This window comes from Aethalodelphis obliquidens, unplaced genomic scaffold (genome assembly GCF_003676395.1).
Source record: "Aethalodelphis obliquidens isolate GAN/ISIS:26980383/991018 unplaced genomic scaffold, ASM367639v1 scaffold48, whole genome shotgun sequence".
Lineage (NCBI taxonomy): Eukaryota > Metazoa > Chordata > Mammalia > Artiodactyla > Delphinidae > Aethalodelphis > Aethalodelphis obliquidens.
Window position 1 is genome coordinate 2,182,096 of NW_020837992.1, and position 25,064 is coordinate 2,207,159.

The following is a 25,064-nucleotide window of genomic DNA, read 5'->3' on the forward strand; positions in this document are numbered from 1 at the left end:
TTTTTTTTTTTTTTTTTTGATAGGTATACCTGGATTTAATTCTCACTTCTACCGCTTGGTAGCTGGATAGCCTTAGGCAAGTTTCATACCTCCCTGAAATTCACTTAATTCAGTCTGTAAAATGGCATAATAACTTATTATAGCATCCTTTTAGGAATTTTAAATCAGTTCTTGAAATAAAAGTACACAATATATAGACAAGTATGGATTCCTCAATAGGTGTTTGACCTTTCATTTCTCCAGTATCCCACCCGCATCAAATAAAGAAAAATACTTTTTAAAATTTACGAATATTTCATTGTTGTAAAGTTAAAGCCATAAAAATAATCAAATGGCCTACTATCATACCGTTAGAAGAAAAAAAAAAAAAAAAAAAAAGGTGTTCATGAGAGTTCCATATTAGAATACAAGTTTTCCTTAGGCACCTGTTTATGTATGCTATTCTGCTCTTTACAATAAATAATTAAATTTAAAAGACTTAATTCCTCACTTTTAAGACCTTATTAGTTTACAAATTACATATTGACCTATGCTAAATTTTATACCGACCCATGCTAATGAATTCAGTACAGAAAACAAAAAACACTGCACTCAAGCAAACTACATATATATATATATATATATATATATATATATATATAACTTATATGAGAATTGCTACTCCAGCTTTCTTTTGGTTTCCATTTGCATGAAATACCTTTTTCCATCCCCTTACTTTCAGTCTGTATGTGTCTCTAGGTCTGAAGTGGGTCTCTTGTAGACAGCAAATATATGGGTCTTGTTTTTGTATCCATTCAGCCAATCTGTGTCTTTTGGTGGGAGCATTTAGTCCATTTACATTTAAGGTAATTATCGATATGTGTGTTCCCATTCCCATTTTCTTAATTGTTTTGGGTTTGTTACTGTAGGTCTTTTCCTCCTTTTGTGTTTCTTGCCTAGAGAAGTTCCTTTAGCAGTTGTTGTAGAGCTGGTTTGGTGGTGCTGAACTCTCTCAGCTTTTGCTTGTCTGTAAAGGTTTTAATTTCTCCATCAAATCTGAATGAGATCCTTGCTGGGTAGAGTAATCTTGGTTGCAGGTTTTTCTCCTTCAACACTTTCAATATGTCCTGCCACTCCCTTCTGGCTTGCAGAGTTTCTGCTGAAAGATCAGCTGTTAACCTTATGGGGATTCCCTTGTGTGTTATTTGTTGTTTTTCCCTTGCTGCTTTTAATATGCTTTCTTTATATTTAATTTTTGACAGTTTGATTAATATGTGTCTTGGCGTATTTCTCCTTGGATTTATCCTGTATGGGACTCTCTGTGCTTCCTGGACTTGATTAACTATTTCCTTTCCCATATTAGGGAAGTTTTCAACTATAATCTCTTCAAATATTTTCTCAGTCCCTTTCTTTTTCTCTTCTTCTTCTGGAACCCCTATAATTCGAATGTTGGTGCGTTTAATGTTGTCCCAGAGGTCTCTGAGACTGTCCTCAGTTCTTTTCATTCTTTTTTCTTTATTCTGCTCTGCAGTAGTTATTTCCACTATTTTATCTTCCAGGTCACTTATCCGTTCTTCTGCCTCAGTTATTCTGCTATTGATCCCATCTAGAGTACTTTTAATTTCATTTATTGTGTTGTTCATTGTTGCTTGTTTCATCTTTAGTTCTTCTAGGTCCTTGTTAACTGATTCTTGCATTTTGTCCATTCTATTGTCCATTCTATCTCCAAGATTTCGGATCAACCTTACTATCATTATTCTGAATTCTTTTTCTGATAGACTGCCTATTTCCTCTTCATTTGTTAGGTCTGGTGGGTTTTTATCTTGCTCCTTCATCTGCTGTGTGTTTTTCTGTCTTTTCATTTTGCTTATCTTACTGTGTTTGGGGTCTCCTTTTTTGCAGGCTGAAGGTTCGTAGTTCCTGTTGTTTTTTGTGTCTGTCCCCAGTGGCTAAGGTTGGTTCAGTGGGTTGTGTCGGCTTCCTGGTGGAGGGTACTAGTGCCTGTGTTCTGGTGGATGAGGCTGGATCTTGTCTTTCTGGTGGGCAGGTCCACGTCTGGTGGTGTGTTTTGGGGTGTCTGTAGACTTATTATGATTTTGGGCAGCCTCTCTGCTAATGGGTGGGGTTGTGTTCCTGTCTTGCTAGTTGTTTGGCATAGGATGTCCAGCACTGTAGCTTGCTGGTTGTTGAGTGAAGCTGGGTGCTGGCGTTGAGATGGAGCTCTCTCGGAGATTTTTGCTGTTTGATATTATGTGCAGCTGGGAGGCCTCTTGTGGACGAGTGTCCTGAAGTTGGCTCTCCCACCTCAGAGGCCCAGCACTGACTCCTGGCTGCAGCACCAAGAGCCTTTCATCCACAGGGCTCCTTAATTTGGGATGATTCGTTGACTATTCAGGTATTCCACAGATGCAGGGTATATCAAGTTGATTGTGGAGCTTTAATCTGCTGCTTCTGAGGCTGCTGGGAGAGATTTCCCTTTCTCTTCTTTGTTCTCACAGCTCCCAGGGGCTCAGCTTTGGATTTGGCCCCGCCTGTGCGTGTAGATCGCCGGAGGGCGTCTGTTCTTTGCTCAGACAGGACGGGGTTAAAGGAGCCGCTGATTCGGAGGCTCTGGCTCACTTAGGCCGGGGGGTAGGGAGGGTCACGGAGTGTGGGGCGGGCCTGCAGCGGCAGAGGCCGGCGTGACGTTGCAGCCTGAGGCGCGCCGTGCGTTCTCCCGGGGGAGTTGTCCCTGGATCCCGGGACCCTGGCAGTGGCGGGCTGCACAGGCTCCCCGGAAGGGCGTGTGGCTAGTGACCTGTGTTCGCACACAGGCCTCCTGGTGGCGGCAGCAGCGGCCTTAGCGTCTCATGTCTGTCTCTGGGCTCCGCACTTTTAGCCGCGGCTCGCGCCCGTCCCTGGAGCTCTCTCAAGCAGCGTTCTTAATCCCCTCTCCTCGTGCACCAGGAAACAAAGAGGGACGTAAAAGTCTCTTGCCTCTTCGGCAGGTCCAGACTTTTCCCCGGACTCTCTCCCGGCTAGCCGCGGTGCACTAACGCCCTGCAGGCTGTGTTCACGCAGCCAACCTCAGTCCTCTCCCGGCGCTCCGACAAAAGCCGGAGCCTCAGCTCCCAGTCCCGCCCGCCCCGGCGGGCGAGCAGACAAGCCTCTCGGCTGGTGAGTGCCGGTCGGCCCGATCCTCTGCGCTGGAATCTGTCCGCTTTGCCCTCCGCACCCCTGTTGCTGTGCTCTCCTCCGCGGCTCCCAAGCTCCCCCACTCCGCCTCCCGAAGTCTCTACCCGCGAAGGGGCTTCCTAGTGTGTGGACACTTTTCCTCCTTCACAGCTCTCTCCCGCTGGTGCAGGACCCGTCCCTATCCTTTTGTCTCTGTTTAGTTTTTTCTTTTGCCCTAACCAGGTACGTGGGGGGTTCCTTGCCTTTTGGGAGGTCTGAGGTCTTCTGCCAGCGTTCAGTAGGTGCTCCGTAGGAGTTGTTCCACGCGTAGATGTATTTCTGGTGTATCTGTGGGGAGGAAGGTGATCTTCGCGTCTTACTCTTCCGCCATCTTCCCCATATCCTTTTTTAACACATCACTTTAGTTCCCCTTTCTTTTTGCCCCATAAAATCAGGGTTTCTTTAATTATGTTTCTAGAATAGCATTATTTCTCTTATACATATTACCCCAACTTTGTTTCTTTTCCCTTAGAAACGGCCATCTTTGACCTAATTCCATACACTCTCTCCTCCCAAAAGTATCTGCTTACCTTGAAGATAGTCACCCAAGCTTCTTTCCAACTTTTTACCAGTCAACTGTTATCTTTCAATCTAGATACATTCAAGAGAAGACACGGTATCTAACTAAAAGTAAGCAACACATAAATTTAGTTTCATAAGGCACCAAAACAAATACTAAAAACTAGACAAAAATTGAGAGAAGCTAGTTTTCTAGCCACAAACAATGTTTAGTAAATTTGGGGGTTAAAATTTTGCATAAATTTGTGATTTTTTAGTAAGATACTTTGATTTGGGGTTATGAAAGTATTAACTGCTGATAAATTAAAACTAACAGTGCCTGTATGGATCAACAGAACAGAATAGAGAGCCCAGAAATAAACCCACACACCTACGGGCAATTAATTTCCGACAAAGGAGGCAAGAGTATACAATGGAGAAAAGACAGTCTCTTCAGCAAGTAGTGTTGGGAAAGCTGGTAGGTCAGTCACCCAAGGCAATAGAAATAAAAGCAAAAATAAACAAATGGGACCTAATCAAACTTATAAGATTTTGCACAGCAAAGGAAAGGATAAACAAAATGAAAAGACAACCTACAGACTGAGAGAAAATATTTGCGAATGATGTGACTGACAAGGGCTTAATTTCCAAAATATACAAACAGCTTGTATAACTCAATAACAAAAAAACAAACAACCCAGTCAAAAAATGGGCAGAGGGCTTCCCTGGTGGTGCAGTGGTTGAGAGTCCGCCTGCTGATGCAGGGGACACGGGTTCATGCCCTGGTCCGGGAAGATCCCACATGCTGCGGAGAGGCTGGGCCCATGAGCCATGGCCGCTGAGCCTGCGCGTCTGGAGCCTGTGCTCCGCAACGGGAGAGGCCACAACAGTGAGAGGCCTGCGTACCGCAAAAAAAAATAAAAATAAAAATAAGGGCAGAAAATCTAAATAGATATTTTTCCAAAGAAGACATACAGGTGGCCAACAGGCACATGAAAAGATGCTCAACGTCACTAATTATTAGAGAAATGCAAATCAAAACTATAAGGAGGCGACAGAGAAATGGATAAAGAAGATATGGTACATATATATAATGGAATATTACTCGGCCATAAAAAAGAACAAAATAATGCCATTTGCAGCAACATGGATAGTCCTAGAGATTGTCATACTGAGTGAAGTAAGTCAGACAGAGAAAGACAAGTATCACATGATATCACTTATATGTGGAATCTAAAAAAATGGTACAATTGAACTTATTTACAAAACAGAAATAGAGTCACAGATATAGAAAACAAACTTATAGTTACCAGTGGGGGAAAAAGGGGGGAGAGATAAGTTGGGAGACTGGGATTGACATATATACACTACTATATATAAAATAGATAACTAATAAGGACCTACTATATAGCACAGGGAACTCTACTCATTACTCTGTAATGACCTATATGGGAAAAGAATCTAAAAAAGAGTGGAGATATATATGTATAACTGATTCACTTTGCTGTACACCTGAAAGTAACACAACATTGTAAATCAACTATACTCCAATAAAAATTTTTAAAAATAAATGAATAAAATAGATCACAACAGCAAAACAAAACTGTAATGAGGTACCACCTCATACCAGTCAGAATGGCCATCATTAAAAAGTCCACAAATAACAAATGCTGGAGAGAGTGTGGAAAAAAAAGAACCCTCCTACACTGTTGGTGGGAATGTAAATTAGTACAGCCACTATGGAGAACAGTATGGAGGTTCCTTAAAAAACTAAAAAGAGAGTTGCCGTATGATCCAGCAATCCCACTCCTGGGCATATATCCAAAGAAAACTATAATTTGAAAAGATACATGCACCCCAATGTTCATAGCAGCACTATTTACAATAGCCAAGACATGGAAGCAACCTAAGTGTCCATTGACAGATGAATAGATAAAGAAGATGTGGTATATATACACAAGGGACTACTACTCAGCCATAAAAAAGAACTAAATAATGCCATTTGCAGCAACATAGATGGACCTAGAGATTATCATACTAAGTGAAGTAAGTTAGAAAGATAAATACCATATGATATCACTTACATGTGGAGTCTAAAATATGACACAGATGAACTTATTTATGAAACATAAACAGACTCACAGACAAAGAAAACAAATTTCTGGTCACCAAGGGGGAAAGAGGGTGGGGGAGGGATAAATTAGGAGTTTGGGATTAGCAGATACAAACAACTATATATAACACAGATAAGTAACAAGCTCCTACTGTATAGCACAGAGAACTATATTCAGTATCCTGTAGTAAACCATAATGGAAAAGAATTTGAAAAAATATACATATATGACTGAATCACTGCTGTACAACACTGTAAATAACTAAAAAATTATAAATCAAATTTAAAACTTTTAATTTTTAAAAATTAAAAAATAAAAATATCAATGTCTGTATGAAATTACAAACAGCTTATTTCCATTGATGGCTACTGACTGAGGGTTATAAAGAGAAAATTTTACTACCCCAAATGGTTAAGAGTTCAAAGTAGTAAAAAAGAAAAAGTTTATTTGCAAGTCATTAGACCTTTCCTGGAAACATCAGTCTACTTTAGTTCCCTGAAATACACCCTACCAGACATCACCATGAGCCAGTAACCATGACAGTGTGTGGCAGCCTGGCTGTCAGGTGACATGTACATTTGTCCAGAGGGCCAGAAAACACCTGGTAGGGATAAACAGGCTATTGATTAGAGCAGAAAACTGAGAGCTATGAAACTGCCACAGAAAATGAAACGCCACTGCTAGGCTGCAGGAATCCCATCTTAGGCTGAGGACGTTTAATCATCTCTGCTCCTTTTTATTCCTTTTCTTAGAGGTGTTCATAGGGAAAAACATATACACACTCACACATCAGATTGAGGCAACTCTAAGGCAGACAGCTGTGTTCCACTGGACTTGTAAAAGGAACAAAAAAGAAAAGGAGGTGATGTATGTACCAGAAAGGGGGTGAAGGTTAGGAAGGGGAAGTATGTAAATGAAGACAGAACTAGTGAATATGGTGAATGGCAAAATGTGTTGCCAGCTGGAAAATGACTATGTTTTATTTATTTTTTATTTATTTTTTGCGGTACACGGGCCTCTCACTGTTGTGGCCTCTCCCGTCGCGGAGCACAGGCTCCAGACGCGCAGGCCCAGCGGCCACGGCTCACAGGCCCAGCCGCTCCGCAGCATGTGGGATCTTCTTGGACTGGGGCACGAACCCGCGTCCCCTGCATCGGCAGGCGGACCCTCAACCACTGCGCCACCAGGGAAGCCCGAAAATGACTATGTTTTAACACTACATGAGGTTTCAGAAACTAACAGCTTGATAGTATTCCTCTATTATTGAATTATGAACTGAGAATCTCAGGGGACCCAGAGCTAAAAAGCTGGGAATACTGTGGTATTCCATGCGGGTACCATGTGAGTTGGCCTATTCCAGAACAAACTGAAAATGGCTAATTTATGAGGCCTTTAAAGTAACGTATTAGAAGAATGACCATTGTATAAGAGGGTAAGGGGAAATTCTGTTTTAATAATTTGACAGTTAAAAATGAACATCTCACTTCCCCTATTTCAATCTTGGTTTCCTTTAGCTAAATGTTTCCTTTCTTTACCACTCCCTTTACAAACCAAATGGAAGGGCTGTTTAGAGCTAACTCCCTGGCCACAGCCCTGGCTGTTTAGACCTAATATAACGGGAGCTAAAAAAAAAAAAATCTTTCTCACTGGCACAAAGAATCTTCAAGGTACTTAGGAAATGCTCCCAGCAGTAAGCTGAGCATCCCTGATACACTAAATGGAGACAGGAGCCTGACTACAGTGACTGAGCAGGGCCTGAGGGCCCCAAAGGCTGCTAAGGCCCCTCTGACGCTCAGCATCAAGGGATTCTAAAGTTAGAAATGCTGTTTCCACATCAAAACCCGTGGAGAGTAAAGCAGATCCGGAGAAACACTAGCTAAGGAAGCCTCACAAACCACATGAAACAGAACAATGAGAGGCTGGAGAATTCCACAAGAAAAGAGAAGAATATTTTTCAAGAAAGAGAATATATATTTCAACTGTGCAGACAGAAAGTTAATTAGGGGTCTCAACTTCCCTCCCCGCCAAGTAGCCTCCTCAACTGTTAACTCAGTTTGAGTGCTTACTTACTACATATACCTGGAACAGCGATGGGAACTCTCACCAGTAAGATACGTGCTCAGGTATGCACTTGGGAAATGGCTCTCACTTTCTTTTCTGTGACTTTACTTTATCGCCTCAATTTATGCGACCAAAGTAAATGAGCATTAAAAATTAAAACCAATAAAGTGAAGGGACACAGAAAAATCAATCAGATAATGTGCCTGTCCTGCAGATGGCTTTGTTCACATTCCAAGACTCTTTACAAAAGGCAAGAACAGGAAAAATCACCACCCAACCAATAGCAGTCATTTCAGCTATTTAACAGTGTTTTTTAAGTTGCAGGTCACAATACATTAAGTCAGATCATCAATTTAGTGGGCTGCTACCATCATTTTTTTAAAAAAGAAGTCAAATAGAATAGAGAAGAAAATATCAGTGTGTTTTGCAAGAAGTAAAAGTATTGTCTTATGAAACTTTATTTCAAATGTATGCGTGTATATATGTACTGGGTCCTGATAATAAAATGTTATTTCTTAGAGTGAATTAAAATCTAAAAAAGTTTGAAAACCACCACGCTATTGGACACTGAAGGAACTAGACCAGAGCAGAATACTATAGAGATTGTGTATGGATCAAATACTTAGGAATTGTGAAGAAGTTGGCGGGTCAACTGAGCAGGCTCAGTCAATAAACAAAGATCACCGTCAGAGCTACTGTCAGAGTTATCCAAGAACTCTAACATCGTCCTGGAGCTAAGCAGTGCACGCTGCCAGTCTGAACACAGAGGAAAGCCACCACTGAAACTGAGCTGAGAGGAAATGCTGGCTGGTATACAGAGCCCCCTCTAGCGTTTATCAAGATAAAGGAAATCTGGACTCTGGAAGGAAATGAGATGGCAGTCTCTACTTCTAGAGGATCATAGGCCGAGGCCACAATCAAAGGACTCACTCACTGACTGAGATCAAGCCTTCTAGAACAGGGGTAGGTGAAGAGAAGAAGAAACCGTTCTCCTAGTCCTGCCAAACTAGCCCTTCCTTCCTGGCACAGCTAACCAAGGTGATGGACGCTCTGTTTTGAGCACATCTGCATTCTTTTATTCCTACCAGCTCCTGATCCCTGACATAGTCACCTTCCCTGCCCATTCCCCCCATTCTCCTGACCCCCAGCATAGTCACCTCCTCTGCTCAACCCCATTTGGCCTAATCAAATAGCCCAGTCCTAGCTATACAGAGACGAGTCCTTCCTAAATGGAGATCTGAATACCAGATAGACAATATGATCTTTTAGGAGATGCCGCAAGACCTATGTTCTGTTTGGGAGTTGGAAGAATATCTTTGAGAAAAGCAAAGATATTCTTCGGATGACGGGATCTCCATATCTCCTTACATTGAGCCAGACCTGTCCTCAAGTTCTGAAGTCCCTTAGAAAGTAGGAGACATGATCTGTCTCACTTAGTAAATAATGGCAGGTCTAAGGAAAACTTCAAAAGTTCTTCACTTGTTCTCAACTTAAATAAGAACATTAATCATCTTATTTGCACCTTTCAGAAAGGGATGGCTAGAGACAATTCTAGCGACACCTTCCTGCTAAAAAATGAAAAAAGGATTTCTAACCCTGATCCTAATTCTGTCAAAGCACACTTGAGATGCAAGTAACACATTCCTTCAATTTTAGACAGGAATTAAGCAAACTGCCCAGGGCCTTGCAGCATGGTAGTAGAGGCAGCAATGGGCACTGCTACAGCCTTGTCTGGCTTTCAACTTCCTAGATCATGTTCCTTTGACTCTGAGCATCAGCTGATGCTCAGAGCCCAGAGTACATATTGCCAAATTATTTTCTGAGAAAGCTCAAATACAAGGAAAGCTGGTATATATCTGTGCAACTATGTAAGTATGAGTTTGGTACCTGTAAGAGAGCATGGTGCATCGTCACCTCCAGTTCGGCTAAAACATGGGCAGCATCCTCACTGTCCTCTTGGACCTCCAGGTCCTCCTCAGGGATGGTGTCCCAGTTGCCCTGGTGAGCAACCAGCGTGTGCACTAGTTCATACTGGCCAGGGAGTGCCAGGCTGACCCGAGTCTGAGTCCCATAGGTGAAGCGGAGGCGCCGAAGCTTACAGTTCTCCTCACTGCCCAGCTTGGTGGTGGGAAGCACCTGCACCCCCAAGAGCAGGTTCAACAGCTGGCACTTGACACTACAGTCCTGGCCGAGGATCAAGATGCAGGGGAGGCAGTCCACAATCTGCTGGAGGTGCTTCTCTTCCTTAGGCGGGAAGGAAATGCAGCTCAGCTGGCCTGGTTGGGGAAGGGGAGGGTGGAGAAGGAGAAAGGAGTACAGAGAGAAGAGTGAGGAGGGGTAGGGAGAGACTTCCAGGGAGATCCCATTAGGATGTCAGGCTCCTAGAAAAGACATTTCTAGGAAGCTCTTGGCTGTAGGAGGTACCAGGAAAACATCCCAGTCAGAAAAGGTTCCTCAAATATCAAACAGGATTCCCCTCTCTGGCTCATTCCCAGAACAGTTGTTTCTATCCAGAAAGGTGGCAGTGACCTGATCTACCCTCCCCTCTCGTTTTTCAACCAGTGGAGGGACAGCCTAAGGAGTTTACAAGGACTCAAGTATAAGATCATTAAATTGACAAAGCCAGAAAAGACTACACTAACTGGGATGTGAATCCAAGAACCGAATATATCAAAATGAAAACCTTCCTTGTGACACAAGACCTAATACTTGAACATATAAAGGCCCTTTAAAATGACTCTACCACATGCAGTTTTAGCTTATTTTCCTCATTTATAACATATTTGATAACTAAATGTATCAGCCAGTCTTTAAATACACATGTATTGAAATAAAATGTTATTCAGGTGTGTATAAGCTCTAGAATCTTTTCTGGTTCATTTCACTGATGGCTGGTGACAGCATCCCAGCTGCCAAGTCATCTGTTTTCTTAAAACACTGGGTGCTCAATTAAGATCAATATCTCCTAATCAAATCATATTCTTTCAGTTTATGGAGGACGAGACCCTGAATAAGACAAAGGGAAAGAACTACCTGTTAGGATAAAGTCCAGGCAAATCTAGGAAGAGATGTGATCCATCTCAGAAATATCCTTTCAGGGCACCACACTCATCTAAACAGATCAAATAATACTCAAGGGAAAACAAGGGACTTCCCTGGTGGCACAGTGATTAAGAATCTGCCTGCCAATGCACGGGACACGGGTTCGAGCCCTGGTCTGGGAAGATCCCACATGCCTCAGAGCAACTAACCCCGTGCGCCACAACTACTGAGACTGTGCTCTAGAGCCCGCGAGCCACAACTACTGAGCCTGCGTGCCACAACTACTGAAGCCCGCGTGCGTAGAGCCCATGCTCCGCAACAAGAGAAGCCACCACAATGAGAAGCCCGTGCACCGCAATGAAGAGTAGCCCCCGCTAACTGCAGCTAGAGAAAGCCCACGTGCAGCAACGAAGACCCAATGCAGCCAAAAATAAATAAATGAAAATAAAAAATAAATTAATTTTTTTTAAAAAAGAGAGAAAACAAAAGTCTTCCTAAAGTATGAGAACATCTTTTTGGGAAAAAGAACCAGAAATTAGTTGACTAGAACTCTCATATTCTGAACTCGATCACTCCCCAGCTTGTTCAGTGCCAGTGCCTGCCCAAGTCTAAGATTCAGGCAACTTTGTGTTTGTCCAGAAAGGCACAGACACACGGTTCTTAGGCTGTTAGAAGTCCAGTCTCTGAGCCAAATACATACATCTTAATTGAAATTTAGGGTGGCTCCACGTGAAACAGTGTTTGCTTTAGTCACTTAACCATGAGCTATTCATTTTGTTTATGTAATTGAAGCAAGAGAGACCTGATTCATTTAAGAGGTTGTCCTACTTCAGACTCTACCTATCCTGCTTCAAACTCAGTATTTCAAATCCTCAAATCTTTTTCTCTCCCACAAGTGGCACCACCAAAAGATTTAAGGAAGTTGGCTTTCACCCAGCCCCCTTTATGAATTTCATTAAGCCCTTCCTTTCACATCGGCCTATAAGTACATCACCTGGCCAGCACATGTAAACCAGTAATACGAGACACTGAAACAGGAAATCTGTTCTCCTGGGACAGAGATGAGAAAGCAAAGTGTTAACTGAGTGCCCAATTCTGTGCAAGGTATTTACTAAGCTCGAGAGTAAAACACCAGACCACTGGTCTAATTTTTGACCCACTGATACAATCTAAAAACAAGGGGACACAGCCAATTGCTGTGCTACCACTTAGCAAGTAGTGAGTCCTGAGTCCCTTCATATCTTATTGACAACTAAACAACACTTACCACAGTTGTCAGGGAGGAAAAACAATTTTCCTCTACCCTTTTAGTTTCCTCTGGCTGGGTCTAAGAATTAAATTGACATGAGACAGATTACCAGGAGAAAATGAAATTTAATTAGGTACACATGGGGAATCCGAACATGCGATTCCAAAGACGGGTTAAATGAGATACATATGTCATCCTGGACTAAGGAGAGGGGGTAGGGGGCTCAGTCTTCAAAGGGAAACAAGGCAATCCACAGTAAGAATGAAGAGTAAATGTTTGGTAAAATGTTTGCTGGGTCATCCAGAAACAATGGGACATAGAGAGGACTTTGACCAAACAGGCCTTGCTAGGTTCCTCCCCTGACTACTACACCTGGTTCATATTACGCTGTAGCTAGCCCTGGTGATAGCTCTCTTTCTAGGATAGGCCCTCTATCTAAATTCTTTTAGGCAGTTAAGGCAGAGGAGATAAAAGCTCTTCCTGAGCCTTTTGTTTCTTTAAAACAACCAAGCCTAAAGTAATCCTCATACCACAGAGACACATTTTGAGATGGCAGATTTTGCTCCCCTATACAGACTATTCTAGTTGTATGTTTATAATTACCAAAAGCAGGAAGAACCATCATATTTCCCTCTGTATCCTCAACACCCAACACAATGACTAAAAAATAGTTAGTGCTTTGTTATAAGCTTTCTTGCTTTGTGTAAGAATCCATTTACCATGGAGAATTGTCTACAGAAAGCCAGAAGTGGTTCTACTAAGTACTCAGAAAAGTCCAGTAGCATGATGAACAGTCCGGTACCATGAATAGCATAGGAGCAACTGTCATTCCTAAAAACCTCCTTCATCTCAACATGGAGAGTAGAGGTGGACAACAGAATAGTACCTCCCCATTCACCTGCAGACCACAGTCTCAGCCTGAGCAATGAGAAGTCCAGTTAGATTCACTCTTATCTACCCTTCCTGTACTTTCTCTTTTCCCAGTCTTCCTCAGATCTCAGATGGGTGTCCAAACTCCTATAACAAAAGTTATAAAAATAAGTCTAAATAAAAACCATAATAAAAATAAGCTTAAATGAGTTTTGTGACTGGTGCTGCTGGGAGAGCAGGTAACAGAGAACAAAAACCAACTAACCATTTTTCAGGACCAGAGGGAGAGATCTTAACACCTCTGAGACCTCAGGGTCAACTACAGGAAAGCCAGTAAACCATGCTGCGTTGGCCAAAACCACAGCGGACATACCCCATTACTCATCCGGTCCAAACTATCACACCCCCATCTCTGTACTGACAAAAATAGTCACTATAAATAAACCCGCTAGAGTCTAACAACCATAGGCCAGTGCAATGGGAGAGGGGGCTGACAGCGAAACCGGTTCTAATTTTCGTTTCCACGCACTCTGCTAGCGTTCTGCGTGCAACCCACTGGACTGAGAAAAGGTCTTCAAAATGGATATCGCCATCTGTTTTTCGAAACGTCATTATCCAAGGCTTTTGCTTCTCCCACCAATCTTTAGCTTTTTCATTGCTCTTCAACGTGTCTACAAGATTTGAACAAGAGCATGGAGAGAAATGAAGCTGAAACGAGATCGTTTCACTCCTTGCTACTCTCGGCAAATGCGTTGGTGAGGGAGGAGCGCAGCGAGGGAGTGGGCAGAGCACCAGCCGAGGGCAGATGCTCTGATCCCGGGCTTCACCACTGACTGGCAATCTACTTGCTTCTCTCAGCCTTGGATTTCTCATCGGTGAACTAAGGGACTTGGATTAGATCATCTTTAACACCCCTTCCAGTTCTGAAATTCCAGGATTCCATCAGGTTTTAACTGTTGAAAGAAAAATAACTGAGGGGGATGGGCAGTTGGTCTGATTGTTTTTATTTTAAACTGTACGTGAATTTAATTACTCGAGCTCTCCCTGGACTACTATAAGGGCAGATCAAAAGCTGACTGAACTAGCCAGGGGCTCTGAGGACCTACCAGGCAGTTTTAGCCGTTTTCTTAAGAAGAGATTAAAAACTGTAGACTGAAGGTAGGAGGGAGGAAGAAAATCTGTTTCAGATTTGAGCAGCTGCCTCACTGACAGTTAAAGGACTTTCGAGTTAATCAGGTTTTCTTTTGTAATTAATATAACAGCATCTGCATATGGGGCTGCCGGAAGGTAACAGCACGGCCTCTCGGCTGGAGCGCTTTAACCCTGCCAACTCTGGCTGCAGGAAAATTCAGATCGTCTTCAATGCAAGCCAAGACTTCTTTTTTTCTTGATGATTCTTAAAAACAGATTATCTTGATTTGGGTTACTTCTAAACAAACGTTTCAAACTACAAGGAGGAGAGCAGCTAAAGCAGCAACGCATTTTGTTTATCTGTTTTAGATAATGAAGGGGAACGAAATATATCATCCCAAAATATGCCTCTTTGACATATTATTTTGAACAGGTTATTTTTACGAAACAGACACAGGTGAAGCTCTGGAAACTGAGAAGTTACCCTTTCGTAAGAGACATATTTAAAAGAGAAATCTCCATTTGTAAGGGGGTCTTCCTCCAGTACCAGGAAGAGGAGGGCTCAAAATCTCTAGAAACTCTTATCAATGCAGAAAGCAACCACTTAAAACTGCACAACCACCTTACCCTTCTTTACTGTGCTTTTCCTGATAAACGCCCATAAATGACTCCCCCCACCTCACCCCACCCCAGTAGTGTTTTATCTTTAGCTGGAAATCGTATTTAAGGTAGTGGCTCGGGCCATTTTGGAGTCACGCAGTTTTTCCAGGGTATCTCCCACGTGTACAGGAGGTACACATGTTATTAAATTTCTGGTTGTTTCTCTCCCATTAATCTTTTTATAACAGGGGTGTCTCGGCCAAGAACCTAGAAGGGTAAAGGGAAAATTATTTTTCCTCACCCACAATAATATTTACTGAGCCCTTTCTAAGTACATCACTTTATTTGCCCCATTTCATTTAATGCTCACAATTCTACCAGACATAAACTATTATTATCCCCATTTGTAGATGAGGAAGCAGTAGCTTAAAAGGCAAAACAGAACAAAAAAGAAGCCATGTTTCTCCATTTCTCTAAGCAGATAAAAAGTGGAACACAGGGCAGAGCAGGAACTGTTCTTAAGTCTCAGGGGGTCAGGTGAATACTTAATGGTAAACAATGTCCCTGAAGGGTGGCAGAATATGCCATCCCCCAGAATGCCACTTTGGCATAAGGATTATTTTGAGCTAAAGGCACTCGACAAACAGCAGGTATAAGAAGGGCACTCTGACCTCCCCTTTATCTTCCTGAAAGCAAGATAAAACCCCCATTGGGAAGATGTCCTCCCTATAACAGAAGGAAAGCAAAATTCGTTATCACCAGAGACTGGGAGTCGAGATCAAGAAAAATCTGTACAAATAAGCCTTGTTAAACTAGCCAGTACCTTCCTAGTTACTTTCCCACCGTTAATTTCCCTAGCTCAAGCCCCTCTGTCTTGTCACGCTTTCATAATTTACTTCTTTGTCCACTTCAACTCTGTTTCTTTGGGTCTTCATTCTTTTGTGAGGACTCCCATGTACATGTAAAATTTAACAAAGTGCTTATGCTTTTCTCCTGTTTATCTGTCTTATGTCAGTTTAATTCTTAGGCCCAGCTGGAGATAATAAGAAGATAGAGGAGAAATTGTTCCTCCTCCACCTGCCCTACCTCACTTTCTCCCAACGTGGGGACAAACACAACTCAGTAGTTGTAGGACCCCAATTTAAAGCAGACTGACAGAGTCCTTACAAAAACTGCCCAAGACGATGAGGCCTGGGAGAAAAAAACAGCACTACCACTATCGGGTGAACACTTTTTAAAATGTTATTGTTATTCTACCCAACAGCTCTAGAGTCCCTTTTCTAAAAGAAACAGTAGGTACTTTTCAGAGAAACTTTTAATGTTCCCCTCATCAGTTAGTCTGTATTACCCTTTGGGTTGAGGTTAAGATTATTCTAAAGAGGAAGAATTGGCGGGAAGTAATATTAATGACTTTTTATTTATTTATTGAATTCTTGAATTTTATTTTTTTATACAGTAGGTTCTTATTAGTCATCAATTTTATACAATGTTTATAATGACATTTTATACATGTCAATCCCAATCGCCCAATTCATCCCACCACCACCACCACCCCCGCCGCTTTCCCCCCTTGGTGCCCATTCTTTTTTTCTCTACATCTGTCTCTCAATTTCTGCCCTGCAAATCGATTCATCTGTACCATTTTCCTAGGTTCCACATATATGGGTTAATATACGATATTTGTTTTTCTCTTTCTGACTTACTTCACTCTGTATGACAGTCTCTAGATCCATCCACGTCTCTACAAATGACCCAATTTCGTTCCTTTTTATGGCTGAGTAATATTCCATTTTATATATGTACCACAACTTCTTTATCCATTCGTCTGTCGATGGGCATTTAGATTGCTTCCATGACCTGGCTATTGTAAATAGTGCTGCAATGAACATTGGGGTGCATGTGTCTTTCTGAATTATGGTTTTCTCTGGGTATATGCCCAGTAGCAGGATTGCTGGATCATATGGTAATTCTGTTTTTAGTTTTTTAAGGGACCTCCATACTGTTCTCCATAGTGGCTGTATCAATTTACATTCCCACTAACAGTTCAGGAGGGTTTCCTTTTCTCCATGCCCTCTCCAGCATTTGTTGTTTGTAGATTTTCTGATGATGCCCATTCTAACTGGTGTGAGGTGACACCTCATTGTAGTTTTGATTTGCATTTCTCTAATAATTAGTGATGTTGAGCAGCTTTTCATTTGCTTCTTGGCCATCTGTATGTCTTCTTTGGAGAAATGTCTACTAGGTCTTCTGCCCATTTTTGGATTGGGTTGTTTGTTTTTTTAATATTGAGCTGCAAGAGCTATTTATATACCTTAGGGATTAATCCTTTGTCCATTGATTCATTTGCAAATATTTTCTCCCATTCTGAAGGCTGTCTTTTCATCTTGTTTATGGTTTCCTTTGCTGTGCAAAAGCTTTTACGTTTCATTAGGTCCCATTTGCTTATTTTTATTTCCATTACCCTAGGAGGTGGATCAAAAAAGATCTTGCATGATTTATGTCAAAGAGTGTTCTTCCTATATTTTCCTCTAAGAGTTTTATAGTGTCCAGTCTTACTTTTAGGTCTCTAATCCATTTTGAGTTTATTTTTGTGTATGGTGTTAGGCAGTGTTCTAATTTCATTCTTTTACATGTAGCTGTCCAGTTTTCACAGCACCACTTATTGAAGAGACTGTCTTTTCTCCATTGTATATCCTTGCCTCCTTTGCATTGACTAGTTGACCATAGGTGAATGGGTTTATCTCTGGGCTTTCTATCTTGTTCCACTGATCTATGTTTCTGTTTTTGTGCCAGTACCATATTGTCTTGATTACTGTAGCTTTGTAGTATAGTCTGAAGTCAGGGAGTCTGATTCCTCCAGCTCCGTTTTTTTCCCTCAAGACTGCTTTGGCTATTCGGGGTCTTTTGTGTCACCATACAAATGTTAAGATTTTTTGTTCTAGTTCTGTAAAAAATGCCATTGGTAATTTGATAGGGATTGCATTCAATCTGTAGATTGCTTTGGATAGTATAGTCATTTTCACAATGTTGATTCTTCCAATCCAAGAACATGGTATACCTCTCCATCTGTTGGTATCATCTTTAATTTCTTTCATCAGTGTCTTATAGTTTTCTGCATACAGGTCTTTTGTCTCCCTAGGTAGGTTTATTCCTAGGTATTTTATTCTTTTTGTTGCAATGGTAAATGGGAGTGTTTCCTTTATTTCTCTTTCAGATTTTTCATCATTAGTGTATAGGAATGCATTAATTCCGTATCCTGCAACTTTACCAAATTCATTGATTAGCTCCAGTAGTTTTCTGTTGGCATCTTAAGGATTCTCTATGTATTTTATCATGTCATCTGCAAACAGTGACAGTTTTACTTCTTCTTTTCCAATTTGTATTCCTTTTATTTCTTTTTCTTCTCTGATTGCCTTGGCTAGGACTTCCAAAACTATGTTGAATAATAGTCGTGAGAGTGGACATCCTTGTCTTGTTCCTGATCTTAGAGGAAATGCTTTCAGTTTTTCACCATTGAGACTGATGTTTCCTGTGGGTTTGTTGTATATGGCCTTTATTATGTTGAGGTAGGTTCCCTCTGTGCCCACTTTCTGGGGAGTTTTTATCATAAATGGGTGTTGAATTTTGTCAAAAGCTTTTTCTGCATCTATTGAGATGATCATATGGTTTTTATTCTTCAATTTGTTAATATGCTGTATCACATTGATTGATTTGCGTATATTGAAGAATGCTTGCATCCCTGGGATAAATCCCACTTGATCATGGTATACGATCCTTTTAATGTGTTGTTGGATTCTGTTTGCTAGTATTTAATTGAGCATTTTTGCATCTATATTCATCAGTGATATTGGTCTGTAACTTTCTTTTTTTGTAGTATCTTTGTCTGGTTTTGGTATCAGGTTGATGGTGGCCTCATCGTATGAGTTTGGGAGGGTTCCTTCCTCTGCAGTTTTTTGGAAGAGTTTGAGAAGGATGGGAGTTAGCTCTTCTCTAAATGTTTGACAGAATTCACCTGTGAAGCCATCTGGTCCTGGACTTTTGTTTGTTGGAAGATTCTTAATCACAGTTTCAATTTCATTACTTGTGATTGGTCTGTTCATATTTTCTATTTCTCCTGGTTCAGTTTTGGAAGGTTATACCTTTCTAAGAATTTGTCCATTTCTTCCAGGTTGTCCATTTTATTGGCATAGAGTTGCCTGTAGTAGTATCGTAGGATGCTTTGTATTTCTGCGGTGTCTGTGTAACTTCTCCTTTTTCATTTCTAATTTTATTGATTTGAGTCCTCTCCCTCTTTTTCTTGATGAGTCTGGCTAACGGTTTATCAATTTTGTTTATCTTCTCAAAGAACCAGCTTTTAGTTTTACTGATCTTTGCTATTGTTTTCTTTGTTTCTATTTCATTTATTTCTGCTCTGATTTCTTTCCTTCTGCTAACTTTGGGTTTTGTTTGTTCTTCTTTCTCTAGTTCCTTTAGGTTTAAGGTTAGATTGTTTATTTGAGATGTTTCTTGAGGTAGGCTTGTATAGCTATAAACTTCCCTCTTAGAACTGCTTTTGCTGCATCCCATAGGTTTTGGATCATCGTGTTTTCATTGTCATTTGTCTCTAGGTATTTTTTGATTGCCTCTTTGATTTCTTCAGTGATCTCTTGGTTATTTACTAATGTATTGTTTAGCCTCCATGTGTTTGTGTTTTTTATGGTTTTTTCCCTGTAATTCATTTCTAATCTCATAACGTTGTGGTCAGAAAACATGCTTGATATGATTTCAGTTTTCTTAAATTTTGAGTCTTGATTTGTGACCCAAGATGTGATCTATCCTGGAGAATGTTCCATGCGCAGTTGGGAAGAAAGTGTAATCTGCTGTATTTGGATGCAATGTCCTATAAATACCAATTAAATCTATCTTGTCTATTGTGTCATTTAAAGCTTGTGTTTCCTTATTAATTTTGTTTCGATGATCTGTCCATTGTTGTGAGGTGTTAAAGTCCCACACTATTATTGTGTTACTGTCGATTTCCTCCTTTATAGCTGTTAGCGGTTGCCTTATGTATTGAGGTGCTCCTACGTTGGGTGCATATATAATTGTTATATCTTCTTCTTGGATCGATCCTTTGATCATTAGGTAGTGTCCTTCCTTGTCTCTTGTAACATTCTTAATTTTAAAGTCTATTTTATCTGGTATGAGTATTGCTACTCCAGCTTTCTTTTGATTTCCATTTTCATGGAATATCTTTTTCCATCCCCTCACTTTCAGTCTGTATGTGTCCCTAGGTCTGAAGTGGGTCTCTTGTAGACAGCATATAGATGGATCTTGTTTTTGTATCCATTCAGCAAGCCTGTGTCTTTTGGTTGGAGCATTTAATCCATTCACGTTTAAGGTAATTATCGATATGTATGTTCCTATGACCATTTTCTGAATTATTTTGGGTTTGTTTTTGTAGGTCCTTTTCTTCTCTTGGGTTTCCCACTTAGAGAAGTTCCCTTAGCATTTGCTGTAGAGCTGGTTTGGTGGTGCTGAATTCTCTTAGCTTTTGCTTGTCTGTAAAGCTTTTGATTTCTCCATCGAATCTGAATGAGATCCTTGCCAGGGAGAGTAATCTTGGTTGTAGGTTCTTCCCTTTCATCACTTTAAGTAAATCATGCCACTCCCTTCTGGCTTGTAGAGCTTCTGCTGAGAAGTAAGCTGTTAACCTTATGGGAGTTCCCTTGTATGTTATTTGTCGTTTTTCCCTTGCTGCTTTCAATAATTTTTCTTTGTCTTTAATTTTTGCCAGTTTGATTACTATGTGTCTTGGCGTGTTTCTCCTTGGGTTTATCCTGTATGGGACTCTCTGTGCTTCCTGCACTTGGGTGGCTATTTCCTTCCCCATGTTAGGGAAGTTTTCGACTATAATCTCTTCAAATATTTTCTCTCGTCCTTTCTCTCTCTCTTCTCCTTCTGGGACCCCTATAATGCGAATGTTGTTGTGTTTAATGTTGTCCCACAGGTCTCTTAGGCTGTCTTCATTTCTTTTCATTCTTTTTTCTTTATTCTGTTCCGCAGCAGTGAATTCCACCATTCTGTCTTCCAGGTCACTTATCTGTTCTTCTGCCTCAGTTATTCTGCTATTGATTCCTTCTAGTGTAGTTTTCATTTCAGTTATTGTATTGTTCATCTCTGTTTGTTTGTTCTTTAATTCTTCTCGGTCTTTGTTTTTGGTTTTTTTTTTGCGGTATGCAGGCCTCTCACCACTGTGGCCTCTCCTGTTGCGGAGCACAGACTCCAGATGCGCAGGCTCAGCAGCCATGGCTCACAGGCCCAGCTGCTCCACGGCATGTGGGATCCTCCCAGACCGGGGCACGAACCCGTGTCCCCTGCATTGGCAGGCGGACTCTCAACCACTGTGCCACCAGGGAAGCCCTCGCAGTCTTTGTTAAACATTTCTTGCATCTTCTCGATCTTTGCCTCCATTCTTTTTCTGAGGTCCTGAATCATCTTCACTATCATTATTCTGAATTCTTTTTTTGAAAGGCTGCCTATCTCCACTTCAGTTGTTTTTCTGGGGTTTTATCTTGTTCCTTCATCTGGTACATAGCCCTCTGCCTTTTCATCTTGTCTGTCTTTCTGTGAATGTGGTTTTAGTTCCACAGGCTGCAAGATTGTAGTTCTTCTTGCTTCTGCTGTCTGCCCTCTGGTGGATGAGGCTATCTAAAAGGCTTGTGCAAGTTTCCTGATGGGAGGGACTGGTGGTGGGTAGAGCTGGCTGTTGCTCTGGTGGGCAGAGCTCAGTAAAACTTTAATCCACTTGACTGCTGATGGGTGGGGCTGGGTTCCCTCCCTGTTGGTTCTTTGGCCTGAGGCAACCCAACACTGGAGCCTACCTGGGCTCTTTGGTGGGGCTAATGGCAGACTCTGGGAGGGCTCACGGCAAGGAGTACTTCCCAGAACTTCTGCTGCCAGTGTCCTTGTCCTCACGGTGAGACAGAGCCACCCCCCGCCTCTGCAGGAGACCCTCCAACACTAGCCGGTAGGTCTGGTTCAGTCTCCCCTGGGGTCACTGCTCCTTCCCCTGGGTCCCGATGCACACACTACTTTGTGTGTGCCCCCCAAGAGTGGAGTCTCTGTTTCCCCCAGTCCTGTCGAAGTCCTGCAGTCAAATCCCACTAGCCTTCAAAGTCTGGTTCTCTAGGAATTCCTCCTCCCATTGGCAGACCCCCAGGTTCGGAATCCTGACGTGGGGCTCAGAACCTTCACTCCAGTGGGTGGACTTCTGTGGTATAAGTGTTCTCCAGTTTGTAAGTCACCCACCCAGCACTTATGGGATTTGATTTTATTGTGATTGTGCCCCTCCTACCATCTCATTGTGGCTTCTCCTTTGTCTTTGGATGCGGGGTATCTTTTTTGGTGAGTTCCCATGTCTTCCTGTCAATGATTGTTCAGCAATTAGTTGTGATTCTGGTGTTCTCGCAAGAGGGCATGAGAGCACGTCCTTCTACTCCACCATCTTGAACCAATCTCTCGTTAATGACCTTTTGATGTCTCTAGTGACCCGTTAGGTTAGATACGTTGCTTAAATTGTTTTTGGAGTAATGGATTTATATCATCACACTCTCCTTCTTGCCTGTTTTCCATCCCAGTCAATAATATGAGTGAAAGCCGGGTAAGGTATAGTCCATGGCCAAGGAGGGAAGGCACTATATGGAATAAGTGAAGTGGAACTCTATCTTTGCCTTATCCTATTCTTGAAACTCATAAGGTTGATGGGGCTTCAGAGTCAATTCAGGTCTCAGCTGAGTTACTACTGCAATACTTGTTCCTGATACCCAAGGATCTCCCTCCTTTGGTAAAATTTTTTACCTCACCTTTAACACTGAACTTGAAGTCCTCTCTGAAAGTGAGTTAAATACAAAGGATTTTATATAAGTCACTGAAGTAATCAGTGATACAAATATGCATTTCCACAAATAAGTAGTGATGTTTTATTTGTTATTAACTACATGTGCCAAGAGTACAGAACAAATCCTAAATTGAGAAATGAACATTATACAGTCTTTCTACTACAATCAATTCTACTACAAGCTTCAAAGTATTGAGCTACAAAAACCCCAGGAGCTGAGAGAGAAATAATTCTGCCAAGAAGCATTTATTTATCATTCCCAAACAAGCTCTCTGACCTTCAGCTAAATTTAAAGGATTCTGAATTTTAGAAGGGGCATCCCCATTTAAGGAAGAGTCTGGGTTTCAGAATCTTCAGGACCAAATAATATAAGGTATTTTGGTTGAAGGGGATGGTTTTTGGAGATTAGAGATGGAAATGTACTCAAGCAGCTAAAGCTCTTGTTGGAAGCTGAAAGTCAAGCTGGCAGAAATGTCACTCAAGTTATCCTACCTGGTGGTCGTGTTAAGATCTTGAACAGCTTTTGAAAAGCAGACTGTACTGGTACCTGGGAAGGGGGACATAACCTCCCCCCACCCTTTCCCCTGCCCATACCGCTCCCCCCGCCCCCCCGCAGGGCTTATATGTCCTGGGAGCCATGCGACATGAAGAGACCATACTCAGCAGCCTGCTGACAAGTTCTCTTCTGGGAGAAACTGCTCCTGAGGCTGGTCGAGCTGCAGAGGGAATAGAAAGGCAGCTGGCAGCTGAAGCTGTAATTTACGGGATGCAGAGATGGAAGCGCTTCTTCGAAGAAGCCGACCCCATGCTTCACTCAGGGCTTAGTTTCTGTCATTTGGAAGGCAGCTTCTTTCAGCTAGTTACCATTAAGAATGATCCAATGGTGGGAATGTGTTAAAAATGACACAGGAACCACCTCAAAGGGGGGCTTACTCACTGGACTGGGGACAATTTAAGCATAAAATTTTTTTTAAATGATAATAAGAAATTATAATCCATTGAAAAAATTCAGAAGTCCCACACTGATATAAATAAATAATAAACAAACAATGGAAAAGGAATGCTCTAACTTTGCAAATACCAACTAAGAAATATAGAAGAAATAGTGGATAGAAAAACCACCACTGAGGCAGGTGGGCGTTGTCAATGGATGCTAGGTCTAGTGGAGGGAGGCATTTTCAGGAACAAGATCATCCGTGAAACCTTAGAACACCTTCCCACAAAAGACTAATCAATTGCAAAAGGAAAAAGTGTGACTTTAAGGTGGAGAAATCTAAAGGACACCAACATGACCAGAGATCAAGCTTAACATCTCCAAGGGTGGGTGGGCCGACAACATGTACCCCTGATGTGACTGCATATCACGTCATTTCTGTGCCTAGTCCTGCTGAGAGCTCATGACCTGAGTCTAGTCATGAGGAAGCAGCTAGATCCAGGCTGAGGGTCATCCCATAGAATGTAAAGCCTTCTCTTTAAACCTGCCAAAGATATAAATGCCAGGGAAAGGCCGAGAGACTGTCCACATTCAGCGAGTCTGAAGACACATGATAACTAAATGCAACATGTGCTCCTGGACAGGATCCTGGATCAAAAGAAAAAGACACGACTGGGACAGTTGGCAAAACTTAAATGGGGTCCATGGACTGGATGGTAATACTGACTCAATGTTGATTTCCTGATTTGGGAAGTTGCATGCTGATAGCATGTCCTTGTTTGGGAGAAATGCACACTGGAAGTGTTTAGAAGAGATAAGACAACCTATCTAGAGCTCACTTTCACAAGGTTCCGAAAAATATATACATATATTATAATAGAAAGAGAGAGATTAGGTGATGGGGCAAATGCAATAAAATCTTAACAACTGGAGAACCTGTGTGGAGTGGGTATGAGAACTCTTTGTACTGTTCTGGTGACATTTACATAAATTTGAAATTATTTCAAAATAATTTTTAAAATATTGGCCAAAAAGATAACCAGCAAAATGTATCCAGGTCTGGATCTCAGAGAAAAGACATTAAGAGATAGAATTTTATTCATCAAAAAAACTGGGCTTCCCTGGTGGCGCAGTGGTTGAGGGTCCACCTGCCGACGCAGGGGACACGGGTTTATGCCCCGGTCTGGGAAGATCCCACATGCCGCGGAGCGGCTGGGCCCGTGAGCCATGGCCGCTGAGCCTGCGCGTCCAGAGCCTGTGCTCAGCAACGGGAGAGGCCACAACAGTGAGAGGCCCGTGTACCGCAAAAAAAAAAAAAAAAAAAAAAACCAGCAGGTAAAAAATACATCATATACAGTAATAATACAATTTAAACAATAAGTTTCTTCACTGTCGCCACTTCTGCCCTGCACATTACCTTCTTTCTCCTCAATCTTCCTGTGATCATTTTCTGATGCCAGTTCTGAGTCTGGGGAGTCCAAGGCACTCATCTAAACA

General features: G+C 41.8%; 1 protein-coding gene across 5 annotated transcripts in view; it reads right to left on the minus strand.

Annotated features, from left to right (window-relative positions):
• DSTYK (dual serine/threonine and tyrosine protein kinase) overlaps positions 1–25,064 on the minus strand; it is a 60,391-nt gene that overhangs the window by 27,032 nt on the left and 8,295 nt on the right. For 2 of the 5 annotated variants that reach the window (XM_027082744.1, XM_027082745.1), the window contains exons 2-3: positions 24,985–25,057; positions 9,753–10,141 (exon numbers count right to left, since the gene is read on the minus strand). The exons of 2 other annotated variants lie outside the window; for them this stretch is intronic. In XM_027082744.1, coding sequence (XP_026938545.1) covers positions 9,753–10,141; positions 24,985–25,057 — 462 coding nt within the window. The remainder of the gene's footprint in view (positions 1–9,752; positions 10,142–24,984; positions 25,058–25,064) is intronic. One more of the 5 variants, XM_027082743.1, reaches the window with a different exon arrangement.